Genomic DNA, 19,801 nt, shown 5'->3' with positions numbered 1-19,801 from the left:
CCCTTGAGAAAACAGCACATGATGATTTCAGGAAGCTTGCCTCAGCAATATACCTACAAGTCAGCATTATAAGTCAGGCGCTTATCTTTGTGACCAGGTCAAGGAGCTGGTCTTATGTGGAACGTCCTGGGTTGCTGCTTGTGATAGCCTTTATCCTTGCACAATTGGTCAGTGTTGTGTCAGAGTTTTAATAAACTGATGTTCTATTTTTTTTTTTTTATTTGACCATTTTTTTTTCTTGCAAAAACAGGTGGCTACACTAATTGCAGTCTATGCAAATTGGAGCTTTGCTGCTATTGAAGGGATAGGGTGGGGATGGGCTGGAGTCATTTGGCTTTACAACATTGTGTTCTACATTCCTCTTGATATCATCAAGTTCTTGATTCGTTATGCACTTAGTGGCAGAGCTTGGGATCTTGTTATTGAACAGAGGGTAATGTATTATCAAACATTCTTGATTCCATTTGTGGACACATATGTGATCACATCTTTGTTCCATATAGATTGCATTCACAAGGAAGAAGGATTTTGGGAAAGAACAAAGGGAGTTACAATGGGCGCATGCACAGAGGACTCTGCATGGCCTTCAAGCACCAGATGCTAAGATGTTCCCAGAGCGAACCCATTTCAACGAGCTTTCTCAAATGGCTGAAGAAGCTAAGAGAAGAGCAGAGATCGCTAGGTAAAAGACATCTGTTCTCTTTTCTTACTGTGAAGTCTTGTCTTATTTCTCATTCTCTCTTACACTTTGATATAGGTTGAGGGAGCTTCACACACTCAAGGGTCACGTTGAATCTGTCGTGAGACTTAAAGGTCTTGACATTGAAACCATTCAGCAGTCCTACACAGTCTGATATAGAAGCCTTAGAGACTGTCTCAGTGTCCTTCAATAAAAGTTATATCTCTGGTTTGAAAACTTCAATACAAGTTATATTATGCATATAAGTATCGAATTCCTAAGTAGTGTTTTTGTTGTGTTTGCTTTTATTTTTAAGTTTGTTTTGTTGTGTGATGACAGAATGACCAGAAGTAGAAACACAATCCTTAAATGCAAAAAGACAAATTGTTATTGTGTAACACATTTATCATATCCTTTTTCTCCACAATGATAGAAAAAAAAGAGCTACAACAAGTATACGATTACTAGCTTAGCTTATTCAAAGAAAGTGCAAAAAAAGGGATTGAAGCTGACCAAAAACTAAGTGTAAAAGCTTCAAGAAGATGAGAAACCACATTGACCCACTAGACTTTGTTCTTGTCTTGTTGTTTGACCATATCACCATTGGTTTCATAAGTTGTCACTTCATCGTCACTTCCTTTGTACCTATACCATCTTGACATCACCAAGAAGTAAGCAAAATTAACCGCCAAGATTCCAGCGATCATGAAGTAAAACAAATCCAATCTTCCTTTGTTCAAATCTTCAGCCAACCAGTTACCACCGGCCGAGTTCTGCGTCGTCCTGTGAACCGTCGCAATCAAGAAGCTACCGAGGTAACTGGAAACTCCTCCTCCTACGTAAAAGATGGAGCCAGCGAAACTCCTCATGTTCTCAGGGAACTGCTTGTAGTAAAACTCCATCTGTCCAATGGCTCCAAATGCCTCGGCTATACCAGCCAGTGTGAGCTGCGGTATCAGCCACATTGCTGACATTGAGGAGATCTCTCCCTTCCGTGGCGCCATACCGAGTGTTGGTTTAGTCAAGGCGAAGTTTCTCCTCCTTTCCTCGACGAAGCCAGAGACTATCAAGCTCAAAAAGGCGAAGAAGATCCCGGTTCCAATCCTCTGCAAGAGCGTGATCCCGGTGTCTAGACCGGTGATTCTTCTTAAGGTAGGCACGAGGACGCGGTCGTAGATTATGATGAAAACAGTCATTCCTGTCATCAAGAAGACAACATAGGTTGCTGCGGGAACCACAAACCCTCCAGAGCCTAAGCTACGATCGCTCTGGAGGGCTTGGAAGACGGGATAAGTCATTTGTTGCGTGATGGTCAAGTAATAGATCGACGAAGCAAACCATATAGGAAGCACTCTCACAATGCACTTCACTTCTTCAACTTGTTGCATTGTAGATAGCTTCCATGGATCCACAGGCTTTCCATCAGCCTCCAACTTGTCTTCAGGAGCCAAGATGGCTGCCTTGTCAAGAAACCTGCCAAAAATAGAAAGCTTGCTTTCTAAGTAACCAAAAAAAAACAAAAGTGGAATGACTTTAAAGATAGACTAGTGTTTGGTCTGTGTGTCTTTTTACCTGAACTGGTCAGTGTACTTGAGCTTGGAGTTTGCGTACTTTGGTGGGTAGTAATTGTAAAGGTTAAGCCAAGGCTGCTTCACATGCTTTAACCCACGTTTCTTGATTGCAACCGTTATAACTTGAGCTATACTAGCCAATGGACTACCTGAGGCTTTGATCTTCACATACAACTTATCACCCGCAAAGAAGATCACGCAGGCCAAGAACATTAACACGACCGGGATGGTTAAACCGATGGTCCAACTGACGTTAGACTGGATGTAGACAACAAGTGTCAGAGACAAGATTTGCGCTAGCGTGAAGGTGAAGAAGTACCAGTTGAAGAAACTATCAATCCCTCTTTTCCCTGACTCGCTTTTTGGGTTAAACTGATCAGCACCGAAAGCAAGATTACACGGTCTAATCCCACCTGCTCCCACTACAAGAAAGGCTAGACCCATTAGTAGAAACGCTATCTGGCCACCACTTGGTCCTGTACATGTGAGGGCTGTTCCACATGGAGCTGGATGTAGTTGTGGCACTGCAGCAGTTAGTAGTATCACAAGTGATCCCTACAAAACAAGAATCAGATATTTTTTTAGGTTATAAACCAAGATTGCTTGTGGATGAAGAAAGAGTTACAGAGGATGGATCATTTACAAGAAAACATGCGATGACCGCGACGGTTAGTGTCTTGTAACGACCGAAGTAAGTGTCGCAGAGGAAAGCAGCAACGAAGGTTCCAAAGTTGATTGTGCCACTAAAGGCATTGATGATTGTTGCAGCTGTGATACTCTTCATGTTGAAGACAGCAGTTAAGTAAACAAGAAGGTTTGATAGTGTTCCAATGATCCCAAGTTTCTCAAATGTCTCGTTTCCTGGTATTTAACAACATGATCATTAAGACTTTGACCTTAGAATTGGTTTGGTTCTTGATCATTTATGTTCTGAAACATCTTCAAATTCAAGATCTCACTCTTTTTGTCTTAAATGACTGTTTGACTAAGTCAAAGCTTAAGACAACAACATAGATAATTAAACCAGTAATAAAATCAAACCAACAACTCATGAAACCAACAAAATATTGTTTGAAGAAACAGAGAAGAAAGTTATTTGACTGAAGAAACAGAGAAGAAAGTTATCAAAATTTCTAGAAATATAGGTTTTTTTTGTCATCCTAGTAATATAGTTTCTAAAATTATGAAAAATTAGTAATCATAGAAATTAATCTATTTATTTTGACCAAAAAAAAAAGAAATTAATCTATTTATCATCAAAATTAGTATATTTAAAAAAATTAAAAATTAAACCAAGAACTCTTTGAGCAAGCAAGACTGATGTTAAATGATGATAATATGTTTTTTTTTTCAGAACTAGTGATAATAATATGTTAGCGTTACCAATGATGAAAGGCATGACTTTCCAGCCTCTGTAAACCACTTTTGTCTCCTGAACTTCTTCTTGAACAGAATCAACCGCCGTAACAGGGCCATTGTACACGGCGGAGGAAGGTTTTTGGTGATCCGTGGACTCGACTTCAAGAGGCTTTCTCTCCATATTACTATAACTAATACAGTAACAAGTTGTGCTTCCTTTATTTTGTATATGTTATTGTTGTCTCAAAGGCTAATGATGACTCATCTTTCTTCATCTTAGAGTTGTTTCTATTTATAGTGGTAAGAAGAAAGAGGATGGTGGATGTCGGAATCTAGACAAATTGGTAATTTGTGAATATGGCCGTGAAAGAGAGCTGTGTTAGTGATTATAATATTGGTTTTTTAAAAAAATGATTAAATCTTTTTTTTTTGGTAAAAATTATTAAATCTTTTTTACAGAATGAAAATGTAGATTCCATTACAAGTGCTGCGGCCCCATAATAAACACTCACTCTTTAATAACGTCACGTTCTTTTAAGCTCTCCGTCCATTTTCAGTCCATTTGTTTTCCATCATCCATTTTCGTATTTAATTTATTTTCTTGTCTTTTATTTTTATGCTTTTTTTTGTCAACAACATACATATTCTTATAAACTCTGATAATCAGCATGGAGGATCGACATCCACATAGACCAGTATGCTTTTTTATTTGTGTTCATTTAGTTTTAACAATTACATCATTATGAAAATTGATTGTTTTAGTTTCCTTCTTTATTTCGAATAATATAATGTTATATATATTTCAGTTAATCCTTAAAAGGCTGACGTAAATGAAACTGAATTCAAGTCGTAAAGGAATTATAACAAATAAGGTTGAAAATGTTGTCCATAAAAGGTTGAAAACAATTCTTAAATATTTTGTATATATATATGAAAACTTAAATCATGAAATAATAACACTTCCGGAATCATTTAGTTAAGCAATGTAAATATTATAACATCATTTAGAACTAATGAAAATATATAAAATAAATGATGATAAACAACATTTTTTTTTGTAGTGAGCTATTTCACCATTATATAGTAGTAATAACTATTAACTAACCCCAAACAAACATACAAATCTGTTCTTAATTTCTATTCAATAGCGGGAGAAAAAGTATAAGTTAATATTTATTAAAAAAATTCACTAGTTTTGGTTTTTTAACCCCATTTATTGGTTCTTATTTTTATTTTTGCTCAAATTTTTTATTGGTTCTGTTCACTGAAAAAGTCAAATTTTCTGTAATCCATTTGAGCATGGTTTTATCTGAGTTGAGTGACTTCCTGTTTTTTCATTAAATCGCAATGAAAATCCTAATTGTTTTTTTTCTCTAGTTTTGAATAAATCCATTAAAAGGCCAATTATCTACATTTTCCAGAAAATTGATGATAATTAAATTAGTATCCTGGGAGATGTTAGTAAAATTAATTAGACATGACACCAATAAGGATGGTCTCAATTTCCTCAACTTGAGCTTTCACATTCAACTTTACTTTTTTCCATTTTACCAATTTGGTCCACAACTAAAATCCTCAAGAATATGCTATCATATTTATTTTCCTATATTTGTCAAAGAGATGAAATTAACAAAAATTAAAAAGAACTTCTGACTAACTTCAAGTATTTTTGGCCTGTAAAATAATTTATAAACATTGCGTTGGTTTCATATAGCTAAACTAGATAACAAAATATGATCAAATAAAAACTTAATAATCTTCGGTTTATTTTCATTTAGTATCTTTTGGACCAAACAATATGTTGTGATTGTAAATTTGGAAAATTACTATAGTATTTGGCCTCATATTATTTTCATAATAGAATATTGAATTATAGATAAACGAAGCCATGATGCATTTGTAAAAAAAACAAAACATCCTGACATCTTAAATCAAGATCACTTAGATAATGTGTCTCTAAGTAGCTAAATCAATTAATCATGTCTGCAACATCATCGTTACCTAATTAAAAGATAATGCGAATAAGATTTGATAAAATGACGTCTAGAAAATGATTTTTCTATGTCCAATTCATTTTATTTTAAATCCTAATTTACATTAGATTTTTTATAGGTACAACTGAATTCTAGAATGTCCAAGTTTACGGTTAAACATAATTAATCCAACCAAGTCTGATATTCTGTTTCTTTGGTCGCCTGTAAACTAATAGACAAAAATGTTTTAAAATTAAAATAAAGATGGTCATATCATTGGATCGGTTTTTGCAGTTTTCTTTTTACTATATACTAAATGTATTTTTATTTTTATTTCTGATAAAAGAAGGTTGTTTCCAGCAAAGGAAATAAAACCATGATTGACTCGGCAAAATGGTCATGTCAACTCTAGTACTAATAATTTTTTTGTTCCGTATACATGTAGTATTTGAAGTCAACTAGGTAGTTAATAAATACAAACATTTACTCCTTCCATTTCATAATGATCTATGTTTTAAAAAATAATTTTAATTTACATTTTCAACGTGTGTAGTAATATCAAATCATAAATTTCAAAAACATTAATTATGTTTACTGAATTTTGATTGATAAAAAACATAAGAAATAGCTAAACACAGAAAATAATGTATTTATTGTCAAAATTTTCCGTATTTTTATAAAAAATGTGATTTTTTTTTGAAACAGAGGTAGAAATATTCCAAAAATGTTCCAACAAAAAAAAGAATAAAATTTCTACCTCAAAAAAAAACAAAAAAAAATAACTACCCTGAAATGAATACATTATTTTAAGAGAATCTCGTACAAGATTCTCTTAAAATAATGTACTCCCTTTGTTTCAATTTACTTGTCATTCTAGGTTCATGCATACAGATTAAAAAAAAATTAATTTTATATATTTTCAAAATAAAAATATCATTACTCATACACTTAACCATATTTCAACCAATAGAAAAATAAACAGAAGAATCTTATTAATAAATTATGTATTGAAATCATAAAATGACACTTATTTTGAAATAAAAAAAATTTCTACAATGACAATTAATCTGAAACAAATGGGAGTATTCAATTCATAGGCTGTCTAGGGAGTATATTGTTTACTCTGAAATTTGGCACTAATGAGTCAATGCTACTGCTACAATATTGAATCTGTTTCTTAAATAAAACCATAGTAAAACATAAATTATTTGATGAAAGCTAACACGGGGGACGTTGTTTGGTTTTCTTGAATTCACCAGCTAACACGGGTTAAACATTTAAATCGTTTTTTTCATGACACATACGGTATTATATTAGATTGTATAACAAGCAAAGGACATAAGTGGTGAACAAAAAAAGCAAAGAACGTAAGTATTAAAATTAAATAAACGAAGACAATGGCTTCGGCACTGACGCGGTTACAATAATCTAGAGTGAGACCAAAATTGTACAAGCATACAAGAGTCAACCTTCATGCTCATTACATACATATAACTGCCCAGACCTTTTTCGTATAGGGCCATTTCACGTGGTCAATGATGAAAAGTGCGTGTGAAACATTATCCTTCTGTATTATATATGATATTATGTGGTGTGTCAGATAAAATTATCTATCTTTTGTATTTCTTGATTTGAATGATCTCAATCTGTAAATGAAGGGGATCGCAACGAAAACCAGTACACCCTAGTGACAAGTGACAACTAGTTTTTAGGCTAATAATTGAATATCAAAAGTCAAAGAATTTATAAAGTGAAAACACAATCTATTAAGTTTTGTATACGGTTAAAAAAAAGTTCTCAAAAAAAAGTTTTTTTATACAGTTGAATTTTCGTACTTATACATCATCTCTGCAGTAAGTGGCAAATATATATTTCTTTAGTATACAGTATCTGTATATAGTGTTCCAGTAAACTACGATCATTTGTTTCGAATGCACAGTTGTCTATAGATTCGTGTTTTTATAATGTTAAGTTTAAATTATATAAGTTACAAAACAAGCATCTGAACCCCAAAAAATCTTCACAAACACTCAAATATTTTGTATAAATAAAGTATGATTTTACAGAGTTCTACTGTGACTGCAAAGGGTTTTCTTGTTTGAACGGCGGCTCACACATGTGCCTGATTTAAAATTATGGAATGATGAAGTGGCTATGGTATATTTTTCAACCCTTCTTGTAGAAGAACAAGAATACAAATCTACTCCATCCGTTCATGAAAATATGATTTTCTAGACAATTCACATATTAAAAAAATCAATATTTTCAATTAAATTTTTTATTTATATTTATTATACATTTTCTAATAACTATGAATCAATAATATTTAATCAATTCAATTGTTTTCAATTAATGTATCTTAAAAGTATTTAAAAATACTTTAAAATATAGAAAATCTATTATTATGGAACAAAACTAAAGTGTAAAATAGAGTGAGTTAGAGTATTTTTACTACATAGCACTTTACTCCATTTTAAAAGAAAAATTGAGTTTTATATTTGGAGATACTTTTAATTTTAAATACTGTTTTACATTGTAAATGTACCGATGTTATTATTTGTTGTCCCCTTTTGACTATATAATCATGTTTTTTTTTGTAAAACTTTACAATATTGTTGCGTTGGTTGGATAGAAGTCTATCTATTAAAATTTATTAAGGTTTTTTTCTAAAAATAAGTTTTCAGAACCCTCATGTATATATTTATTTTTGTTTTTAATTATCTATTTGAATCTAATATTCTAAGGTTTACTTAAATAATAATTTTGATATACTGACCTTCCAAAATTAAATAAAAATTTTACTTGGTTTTTTCAATGATCTAATATTATAGTAGTAAATTAGATAGTTTGAAAATAAAGTTAACGAAATTAATAGAATTAAAGAATTAATGCAAATTGTGTTACAACTAAAGAGCAATTTTTATATAATCTAATTGAATTTACTGTATATGTATATATAGATCAGTTCAATAAGGCATCCAAACCTACCCCAGCGAGGAAAAAGATATAAAATTATGATCGTGGCAATGGAAAAGGCAAGAAACTGGTGTCAGCTTTTTGTAATGCACACACCAAAGATCCGATCAGTAATGTTTTAGGTGTGATTTATAATGCTAGCTTTTGATATTTTCGGTCGGTTGGTGTTCTTGTCCGATGATGTTCTTGCCAAAATTTTAGTACAATATGACATATCTGATACCCCCCAACCCCAATGATATATTGCTTCTTTTTCTTTCTGATTTTGTGTGTATAACAATGCAACATCCCTTTAAAATATAGAACATGATTATGTGAAAAAGTTGATATTGATTCAACTAAATCATCAGCCAATATTATTTTGGGAAAAAATATGAGTCTTACCGAAGCTGGTGGTACAAATTTATGATTGTCAAAACAATATATATTATCTAAGTATGCGCAACTAATTAAATCACATTTTATTTACATTAGCTAAACTAGTATGATTTGTGAAAAGGTTCAGTGACTTGTGTTTTAGTCAATTTCGCCATCTATATTGTTTCCACCTGCCGTTTAAAACATCACTAGTTCACTATACCTTTCACCACAAACAAGATGGGAATCAATTTTTCGGGATTTTCATATTAATAAATTATAGTATTCCTAAATGCTATAGAAAACGCACTACACATTCTACCGCAAGAAAACTTAAATCAACCAAATAACACTAACATGATATAAGACCAAGTAGAATAATAATGTAGTATAAATGTATAGTATCACGTGAATCACATTGTAAGTGCAGTAAAAGGGCATTAGGTTTAGATGAGGATGCATTTAGCCCATTTAAGTTTATTTTGGAGTTGATTATGTCGACGAGTACGTCAACCAGTGTATCAGATTATAAGTGGGAGCAGTTTAAGAAACCAGAAAGTGGGAGGAAGAAGATCTCAATGCGCTTTAGCAATACAAATGGTATGGGAGAGAAGAAGTGCGAGTCGTTTTCACCAATCCACTAAAAGTTAAGTCAAAATATTCAAAAAGCGAGTGCGATTACGTTCATCCAACGGCCAACGCGTTTACATTTCCTTTTTCACCTTTCTCTTAATTTTCTCCATATTATTGGTGGAACATTTTTTTTTTGTTTGACAGTTTGATTATTGCTTGAAATTATCCTCTTATTATTAATCAAGAAGCATTTTAAAAAAATAACATTTAAAGAGTAAACTAATTTCAATGTTACCATTATGCATATGTGTCATCCTCACAATCCTTCTCGGCCATCATTTACAATTATCCTTAATTTACTAGGGTTATTACATATAATGTCATTGGTACTATTATGTTTGTTACATGCTCTTCTTTATATTTATACTAGGGTAAGATGACACATGCATTGCTTCTGTTCGACATGCATAATACGTTAGGAGATTATATTCGACATAAATGTATAGTGAAATTCTCCTCCGCTTAAAACGTATATACATAACTTATACATTCATTCTTTTATATATTATTTTATATATTATATGTAAGAAATGCATATATGTATACATTTACATTTACATATACATTTTTTATATATTCTTTTACTTATACATTCTTTTATATATGTATGCAATATGCAGTATGTAATATGTAAAAAAGTGAATATGTATACATTTATTTATACATTCTTTTATATATTCTTTTACTTATATATTTTTTTTTATTTCATATTCTTTTTTTCAACATCACGAATATAGGAAACATATAATATTATTGCATGTTTTAGAATATAGGAAGCATATAAAATTATGAACCAAATTTATAGTAATTTGACGATGATTGTTCTTATTTGGCTCAAAATTATAGAAATTAGTTACCTTCGGTGTGTAACGGTTTAGGAGGAAATACACATGATCAGTTCCAATCTTTGAATCAAATCCACTATACCATCGCCAAACAGTGAGTAAATTTGGGAGGTTGATTTGAAAAAATTGATTATTTGTATTATGACAACATATTATTTATAGAAGTAAGTACCCACGTTTCGTAACCATTACTTACCATATAAATTCGTATTATAATTAATTGTACATTAAAATATAAATATTATAATTTTATTATATTATTGATTATAATATTTGACTTTCAAACACTATACTCACGTTTTACTTTGCCGCGATTTGGTTCAAAAGTTAACATAAGAACCGTAAATGATCATAAGTTCATAACCAACATAAAAACAGTCAAATATTATAATCACTATCTATAAAATTCAAAAAATAGTCGTTACATATAGAAAGATTGGTTAGGTAAGGTACACACGAACACATTAATTGTTTCATATTTGGTAAATATTAGCAGATTCAAAACTATTATTATGAACACTTCGAAAATCAAGGCGCAGGTCTTCACATTTAGCAAGGTGATCTCGATATCGACTTTGATATGCTATAAATAACCGGGAAGGCACATGAATATATTCATACACAACTGGCATATAGTGTATGTTTTAGAAATTTATATAGACCTTTAATATTATGCTCTTATACATTGTCCACGTTCATATTATGTGCCAATGTTTGACATGCATAAAAACGATTTTTTTTTTATATATTATACTAACGATGTATATAATCCTATGTAAAATATTGTATGTAAAATATCAAAAAATCACCGGAGAGGCATAGATGTATACATGACTTATACACTCTTTTTTATATTACACGAACGACATATATAATAGCTTATAAAACATACATCAAACAATGGCATTGTACGTTTAATTTTATTTTCTTATAGTTTTAACTTTAGTAATTGTAACATTTTGGCCATATATTCATAATTTTCCTTCAAATCAGTATTATCTATGTTTTAGAATATATTATCGTATACAAAATTAGGAAAAAAATTTATATAAATTTGAAGATGATTGAAATTATTTAGATAAATCAGACACTGGGCGAAGGTAATTAACTAATTTCGAACCAAATTATGCATATATGGCAGAAACTGAGTTAATGGTCAATCACTTAATAAATTTAGGAGGTTAACACAATTGTTTTCAAAATTATGTCAACATATTATTTCTAAAATAAAAAAATCATGGTCATTCTAATTTTGTAACCATTACTTACCATATAATTTTGTATTATTATTAATTGTATTTGACCGTGATATTTATTTCTTTATTAAATCATGAGAAGATGATATACAAAATTATGAACTGGCTGAATATGTGAAACGTTAAATAATGTTCATTATTACTTTTTTATATATTCAAACTATGAAAATGTTTTTGTTTCGTAATATTCATGGTTTCCAAAATTATGTTTTTATGCAATCGCTATTATAGAATTATAATCGTCTATAATTATTGCTAATTAGTATCCTAACTAGAATGTACTTTCCAAAAATATACAATAGAAACCACAATCAATCACGCAATATTTCTAACCACTACGCTGTCATAATAATTATATTGTATGGAACAGTAAGAATGATTTTAGTTCAGTTACGGTTTTCAATTCGGTTCAGTTTGGTAGGATTTAAACAAATAATAATTTGGTTTTCTTTCGGTTTTGATTTTCAAAAAAATGAAAAATCGATAAGGACCTAAAATAACCAGAAAACCGAACTGAAATTAACTGAAAAACCAAAAATATCTGAATCTAACCAAAATAACCAAAAATATCCGAATTTTAAAGAAAATTATTCTGAAATTGGCTGAAAACCAATTATATCAGTTATTTTCTGGTATAAAATTGAAAACCGAAAATAACCGAAAACTAAACTGAAATTCAGTTTGGTTAATTTTGAAATTAATTTTTCAAAATTTTGGTTAACCGAAAACCAATGGTTAGGTTTGGTTTTGGAAAACCGAAATCGCAGGACTACTACACATTGTAATATTAATGTTGACTATATTTTTATGTAATCATTTTCATCCCGCACAAAGTGCGGATCATATCCTAGTATACTACTATAGATGTGTCCGTAGGCTAACATTAAATGTATTGTACAATGTATATACGTGTTTAATATGTCGTTTACGGTTTTCTTAAGAAGTTAAGATGACAAGTTGGAAAGTTAATGAGTGGAAATAAACGTAAAGAATAGGTTTATTTGTTGCAAAAAAGTAGAACCTTCTACATGTGCTTCTCTGCAACTTTTTACAATAAAGACTCAATTTGACTGTTTCAATGTGGGTTTCTACAGTCGTCTTAGAGCTCCTTTTCTATTTATATATTTTCAAATTTTGCCAAAAAAATAAATGTTCATATTATGTTCATATTACACATAAATGGTATGGCAACCGAAAGTGTATACCAAGTACAAATACCCATCAGTCAGAGACCTCTAGCATCAAAATTCATAAATATTATTGATTTAATTTTACCAAAAGAAAGATAATAGGTCAAATAAAATTTTGGGAATATATGCTTAAAGCAAAGTTGTATTTCTAATATGCAGTTTGAAATACAATGGTTAGTAATGTCTATTTTATGGTTGAAACGGAGCATAAGCACGACGTTATCTAGTATGTTAGGCATAATCGGCACGACCTAATGTAAAGTCTCGAACCTTTGAATTATTAAATACGTGTACTTCTAAAACACAATTAAAAAAATACGTTGTTAGTTAGGCCCCATGATATGACTCGGTATAATCGGGTCAAAAAGACTCCAAAATATACTGGTTCTTAAATATCTCCTAGAGAATTTCTTGATAACAAAGTTGGCGTGTAGAGATAGTGCTGACAGATAGAGTAGATTGGTCCATATCTTGCTTGATACTCTTGTATATGAAATAATTGCCACTAAAGATATATACGACCAGACTTACAAATGATGAGTAGTGAGTGGAAGTTCGACTTGTATAAATTTGAAAATTCGAACAAATATTAAAACTGTAAATATCCATCTTAAATTGCATGTTGATAAGGTTCTTATCTTTTATGATATTTAAATCTTAGCTATGCTCATTATAATCTCAATCGCCGCATATTCAAGCGATAAGAGTTTTATTAGATCAATGACTTGTATACGGTTGTATCTGATCATCCGTTTGAAAATTCTTGAATTATTATATTATTAGATCATTATCATTATTGCTATTAGTAAGTGCCCTGGTTTAGTGATAAAATTAACAATACCAAACGAACATGTTCTTGATTCTTACAGTGATGGTTGATTTATGTTTACTTTTTTATGGAATCACTTCACCTTTCACTTTTAATGGTTTAAGTATCATGAATTCTTTTTGACAGCCGAAAAGCTAGTTCTAATAGTTTCATTTTCCTAATGTTCTGATGCTTGCTCTAATATTGCCTCTCTGAATAATCAAGACCACATAAAATGTAATCACTTTTCACTGATCTTTTTGTTTTCTGTAAAAGTGAATCCACATGTCGGGTTATAATTAATTAATTAATTAATAATTATTGTGTTGTATAGTGCATACTCCATTAAAACTGGTCCAAAAACTCTATGCTTCGCTGCCGTCCTTGGTCCAGTTTGATGAAGAACAAATTCTTAAACAACTATAATTATCAATCAAATCGATTACGCAAAAGTAAAACTTGTTTAAATCACAGAGGAATCAATATATTTATTTAAGTAATGCGTGTAACTTTCACGTGCAAGCACTTCCAGAGGTTCAAAATGAAATGGAACAATGCTATTTAGGTTTCTTAACTCGTTTTTTCTACTTTCGTTTCGTTATTCTATAGCTTTATGTTTGTTCCAATTAAAAATGTGGTCGTTGCTTTGTCAACAAAAATGTGGTCTTTTCAAATATCACGAAATTGATATGTTTTAACATATCTCGTACTGTGTGACGAAAAGGAACATACATAACTTGTACTTGTTATAATAAAGTCCGATGTGTTTTTTTTTCTTTTTCTGAAACACTTTTTCTTTGAAACACTAAAGTCCGATGTGTTGTTCTTCAACTTTGAATATGGGCCACTATTAGTTAATATGTATAACAAATAAAATATAGTGTGTAATTGTAATTTATCCATACGAGTCAACTAGAAAACTACGTGACTAATTGAATTATAGTGTACATAATCAAAAATTTAGACGAAAATATGCGATCTCCAAAACATATTAGTAATAGGTTGAAATGTTTTGATGTTATGACATCAACTATATATGGTTTTAAGTAAAGTTCTGACCCTATGTGTATTTCAATCACATATGTTGATATGTTTGCTGTTTTTGTCTGAAGACCAACATCAACTATATATGGTTTTAAGTAAAGTTCTGACCCTATGTGTATTTCAATCACATATGTTGATATGTTTGCTGTTTTTGTCTGAAGACCAGTTTGTCAAATTTGATAAAAGAAACAGTTGGTTAACACATCACATGAGTTATAGAGGTGTTCAATTTGGTATCAGTTAGTTTTTATTTTATTTTTGGTTTTTACCGTCGATTTTCGGTTTATTCGGATTCATACCAAAAAATTATAAATTTATTTATTTTGTAAAATATTTTGTAAATTTTACTTTATTTGACTAGATATCAACTTTTATATAAAATGAAGATATTTTAGATTTTAAATAGCCTATTTCTTTTTTTACTATTTAAAATAATTAGTAAATATATTAAGTTAATATTTGTAATAACTTTTATATAATAAAATAAAACAATCCATAATATTATAAATAACTAAATATTAGCGCACATATTGTTAACAAAAAGGTAAAAATTGTGTTTTATTTAATGTGACAAAAATGAAATCTTTTTTGAATAAATCTCTCTAAATAAATCCTTTTAATGAATTAAAATACTTCAAGTTGTACAAGTAACGGAATACTGAATATCATGTCACTGTTGTTATCGATAACTTTAAATTAACGCAAAGTGTAGGAGCAAAGAACCATGAATAGCAAGCATAATGTAATTGAATATGTTTGAAAACGGATAATAACGAATATTAAGATCAATAGAGTAGTGGTGGCAGTAGCAGCAACAGGCAGCAGCAGTTGTGGTCCAGTTAAAATAATTTCCAAGAGAAAGTGATCGTGACGAAGTGATCGGAATATTGAAAAAAGTAGAGAGGATTACGAATAAGTATGGACTTATGGTAAGTTATGAACCCATTGTTTCTCAGTGGAGAATTTTAATTAATAATATTAAAAATAAATGTTGTTTCAAATAAAAATTATAGTCCAAATTCTTTCTTTTTCTAGGTGTACGTTGATACAGATTTATAAAGTTTTGGTACGAGTAATCAGTTCATTGATATGTTGAATAACTAAAACAATTATTTCATTAGGCCTTTCTATAAGTAATATGGAAAATATATTCCAAATGTTTTAAAATATATATTCCAATTGTTTAAAAATATATTCAACTTTGTTGCATATCGGAAAACTCTTTTATAAAACATATATAATATAAAATGACACAGAAACTAAAAAAAAGTTTGCAGAAAAAAAACTATAACTCAAAAAGAAAAGAATCTAGCTTTTCCTCTTTTAAGTTTGTGATAGTTGTTTATCTAGCTTTAGTTCCAGTTTTAATCTATCGCTGCCCCGGTGTGGGTTTAAGTTGCCGCCTTCATGTGGGCTCTAGTGTCTGGGGATTGTTCTTCATCCGCCAATTGTTGTATCAAAAGTGTTCTTTCTTTGGAATGAAATTTACCAGATGGGAAAAAAAAAAAAAAGAAAAGAATCTTTTACAGAAAACTCGAGTTCGAATAAAGAGAAGCTTTCTCTCTAGAAAACCTCTCTCTAGAATTCTCTCTATCTTTTTCTAATCTCCGGCGTGTTCATCCGATTCCGGCCGGCGGGGTTGGCTCTTCTAGCCACCGCCGGTCCGGCAATAACTGTCTTTTCTTTTTTTCTTTGCTTTGTCTCGGCGGTAGGATCGGTGGCGTCGTTCTCGCACCGATTTGCTTTTTGCTTTCGGCTATTCACCAGCTTCTGCGGTGGTGGTCCGACAATCGTTTTCCGAGAAAAGATGGGTTATCCATCGTTGTTATCCGGAGTTAGCCTCTGGGGCCGTGCCGTCTCTTCACGGATGGTGGTCGCCGGCTTCGTTTCTCGTAGATGTGTGTCGAGCTGTGTGCAAGGTTGCTCCTTGCGGTGGTTTAGTGGCCGAATTCGGCAGAGATCTCGGTGTAACCGATGGATTCTTTACGAAGTTCGGGCCTCTCTGTATTAGACCCCGTTTTCTATATCTTCAATATTTGTTGTTGGAGGTGGAAATCGGTGGTCATGGGTGCTTGTCCCGGTGTGTCCGGTGGATGTGATTGGTTTACTTACAGCGTCAATCTCTACGGAGGAGAAAGTGGGTGTATCGTGATTCCGGTGAGGTCTCGGTCTACGATCTCGGCGGCGACCGAAAGCCCTTCGAGATGACGAAGCCTCTTGCGCTGCCACGCGTCTCTTGGGTCTGCCGTTTCGTACACGTGGGGAGACGTGGCGGGTTTTGGGCTTGGGTCTCATTTTAATTGGGCTTGTCGGTTTGTTGTTTATGTAATATTGTGTTCGGGCCGGTGGGCCTAGTTTTGTAATATGTTTCTCGTTTATAATACCAGATGGCATAAAAAAAAAAAATCTCGAGTTCGAATCTAACCGAATTATATTCCATACTTGGTTCGAAACCTCGACTTTCATTAACTGTATTATCCGATTAGGCCACATGATTGATTCAACGAGTTAATTTTTGGTTGGACAACTAAAATGGACCCGAACATCACCAATGTAATAACCTGAATGGGCTATTCATCTGAATGAAATAAGTCCAACAAAAAACACCAAAGTGCGTACCGGTCCAAGCCAAGCCCTGAGACATGTCACGTAAAGGTACAAGACGTGATGAAGCTTCTTCGTTATTTACTTTCTACAAATACTGAAAATAGAGCTTTATTGGATAATTACTGAAGAAAAAAGAAAATCAATTGGTATGAATTTATTTTTCAGATGTAAATTTGGAATATTCTTTGACACCTCAATCTAAATTCTAAACTACTCAACAACAAAGAAAAAAACAGCTCGCTTACCCTTTTTGATATAATTCTCTAAATTTAGACCCAATGTTCATATTTATCACATATATATACATAACAGGAACTGTTAAAGACAATTATTATTCTTAATCTAGATAAGAAATAGTGAATAATTAATTAATTGCCATATTATTTAGTCAAGAGTCCTTGGGTTTTATTATAATACGTTAAGCGGTAAAAATAGAAATAATCACATCTTTACATTAAAAAAGAATAATCATATCTATCTATTCTATTAAAAGTGAAGTACAAAATGAAAAAGAGAGAAAAGAGAGAAAAGAAGATCTGAAATTGGTTCCGGCGTTCGGCCGGCGCGTGAGCGTCCGTGCCGTCGCCGGAGCCGGTCTGTCATGCAGTAAAGATAGTGGGCCTTCGTCTCTTCCATGTCTCCCCCGTCTTCTGCCTGTCGGAGCTCTGGTCAGTCGCCGAAGGAGGTGTTCCTGTTCGTGAAGTCACGACGCGGTTGCGGAAAGGATGGTTTGGTGAAGAGACCAGTAGTTTGAGTTTTATCTCCGGGAGACGGAAGCTTTCACAGATCCGTCGCCGCCGGTCTTTTGTCACCGTGAGGAGGATTCTTCGACAGATCCGCCGTGTCGGTTTTAGTCACCGGGAGGTGAGGGCTTACACAGCCTTATCTCGCTGGGTTATGGTCCCTAGGTTTTTAGGGTTTCGTCTTTCATCATGTTTTAGTTTTTAGTTTGCGTTTTGTGTTCTTGGTTGGTGTTCTCGTCGGTGGAGGAGGAAGCTCCACGGCGGTAAAAGCGATGTGGCTCGTGAAACTATCTTCTGGGTCTTGTGCGAGAAACGGTGGTGGATGAGATCTCGCCACGGTGGCGATTGATTCTCTTCGGTTTTAGAGACCCACGGTGGTCAAGAGGCTTGTCGGGAAGATCGACGGAGACATGATGATCCGGTGTGTTCCGGTGTGTCGTTGGTCGAGTCTTCCGGCGATGAAGAGTCGAGAAGCGGTGCCGGCGAGATGCTCTCACGACACGTGTTCCCTTGAAGCCGAGGATGGCAACACGTGTCCAAGCTTGGATCAGTTCGATTTGCGAGGCGGCTGCAGACTCGTGGAGAGGTTCTAGGGTTTGTTTCAAGTTGGGCCGTGTGGTTTAGGCCCAATTGAGCAACTTTTGTGGCCCGGTAGTGGTTGGGCTTTGATTGTAATGGGTATATGTATGGGCTTGGCCCTCTTTTTTATTATTAATGAAATCTCATTGACGGAAAAAAAAAGAAGTACAAAATGAAAATAACCCTCATTTTTCCTTATTAATTACAATGGTATGCCACTGGATAATAAACTGTCATTTCATTAACTTCTTTATCCATCACTTTTTCTTTACGTCACAAAACCAGCGCAATACTAAACCGGCTGACTGAACCAAATATAATTTAACTCTCCTTTGCATGCATCATGTTACGGTTTTACCTTTCACTGAAAAATAAAAACAAAATAGATTAACAGTTAACCACATCAATCGATACAAACTGTACTTAAACCTACTGAACCAAAATTAAATTAATTCTCGCCGGCATGCGTCCTTTTACCTTGCCTTGCAAACTGAAAACCATGGTGTAATAGACATTATTATGCTATCATGTATTTACTTAGCTAATTCAAGTGCTATCATGTAACTTTTGCTCATCTAAACAATTAATTTCATGTATGTATTTTTATGTTTACTCTGATATTTTTATGATCAATTATATGGTTTGTAATAAGATGTATTTTAACAGTTCTCTAATATAGAAAAAATCTTACTATACTTTTTAAAAACGTATTTTGGTTAAAGAGTAAATTTTCTTACCTATTTTTTACTCATTTGATATTATCTACTCAGAAAATCTATATATATGATTTATTAGTTTCCAAAATAAAATATTCAAAACTGTTACCTACAGGCTACATCCACTCAAGAATCAAAAAAAAAAATCAATATCAAGCAATACAATTCATCAAGTCGTACTAATAAATCCAATAATTCCTAAACTCACTCGCATTCAATTTTTTCCCACTTACAAGGAACCAATCGTCACCAAAAATATATCCATTAACTAACAAAAATGGAATAGTCTTCAAATCTAATACTTGGAAATCACGTTTACCTAAAATTTATTGTAAAATATCCCGATTTTTATGATGATTAAACCAAACAAGGAATGTGTAGTTAATAATTCAAAACTGTATATGCCTATATCCATTATTTCGAATCACAACTAACAAAATATTTACTTAATATCTATAATTTAAA

At 32.2% G+C, this 19,801-nt stretch overlaps 2 protein-coding genes across 2 annotated transcripts; one reads left to right on the top strand and one right to left on the bottom strand.

The window, feature by feature from the left end:
- Positions 1 to 2: 2 nt before the first annotated feature.
- LOC130495551 (ATPase 11, plasma membrane-type-like) lies at positions 3 to 1,077 on the top strand (the record flags this gene model as incomplete). Its single annotated transcript, XM_056986961.1, has 4 exons — positions 3 to 167; positions 251 to 433; positions 504 to 682; positions 758 to 1,077. Coding segments are annotated over 4 exons (624 nt in total), but the record flags the coding sequence as incomplete, so codon positions are not given.
- LOC108829054 (protein NRT1/ PTR FAMILY 2.11) lies at positions 1,045 to 3,887 on the bottom strand. Its single transcript, XM_018602711.2, has 4 exons — positions 3,634 to 3,887; positions 2,894 to 3,111; positions 2,252 to 2,805; positions 1,045 to 2,152 (listed from the first exon to the last, which is right to left on the bottom strand). Exons 1-4 carry the CDS (start codon positions 3,788 to 3,790, stop codon positions 1,243 to 1,245), a joined length of 1,839 nt encoding a protein of 612 aa, XP_018458213.2. The 5' UTR covers positions 3,791 to 3,887; the 3' UTR covers positions 1,045 to 1,242.
- Positions 3,888 to 19,801: the final 15,914 nt, after the last annotated feature.

The sequence above is a fragment of the Raphanus sativus genome, chromosome 6, assembly GCF_000801105.2.
Source record: "Raphanus sativus cultivar WK10039 chromosome 6, ASM80110v3, whole genome shotgun sequence".
Classification (NCBI taxonomy): Eukaryota; Viridiplantae; Streptophyta; class Magnoliopsida; order Brassicales; family Brassicaceae; genus Raphanus; species Raphanus sativus.
The sequence above is the reverse complement of the archived record's forward strand: the minus strand, read 5'-3'. Positions and strand labels throughout refer to the sequence as shown.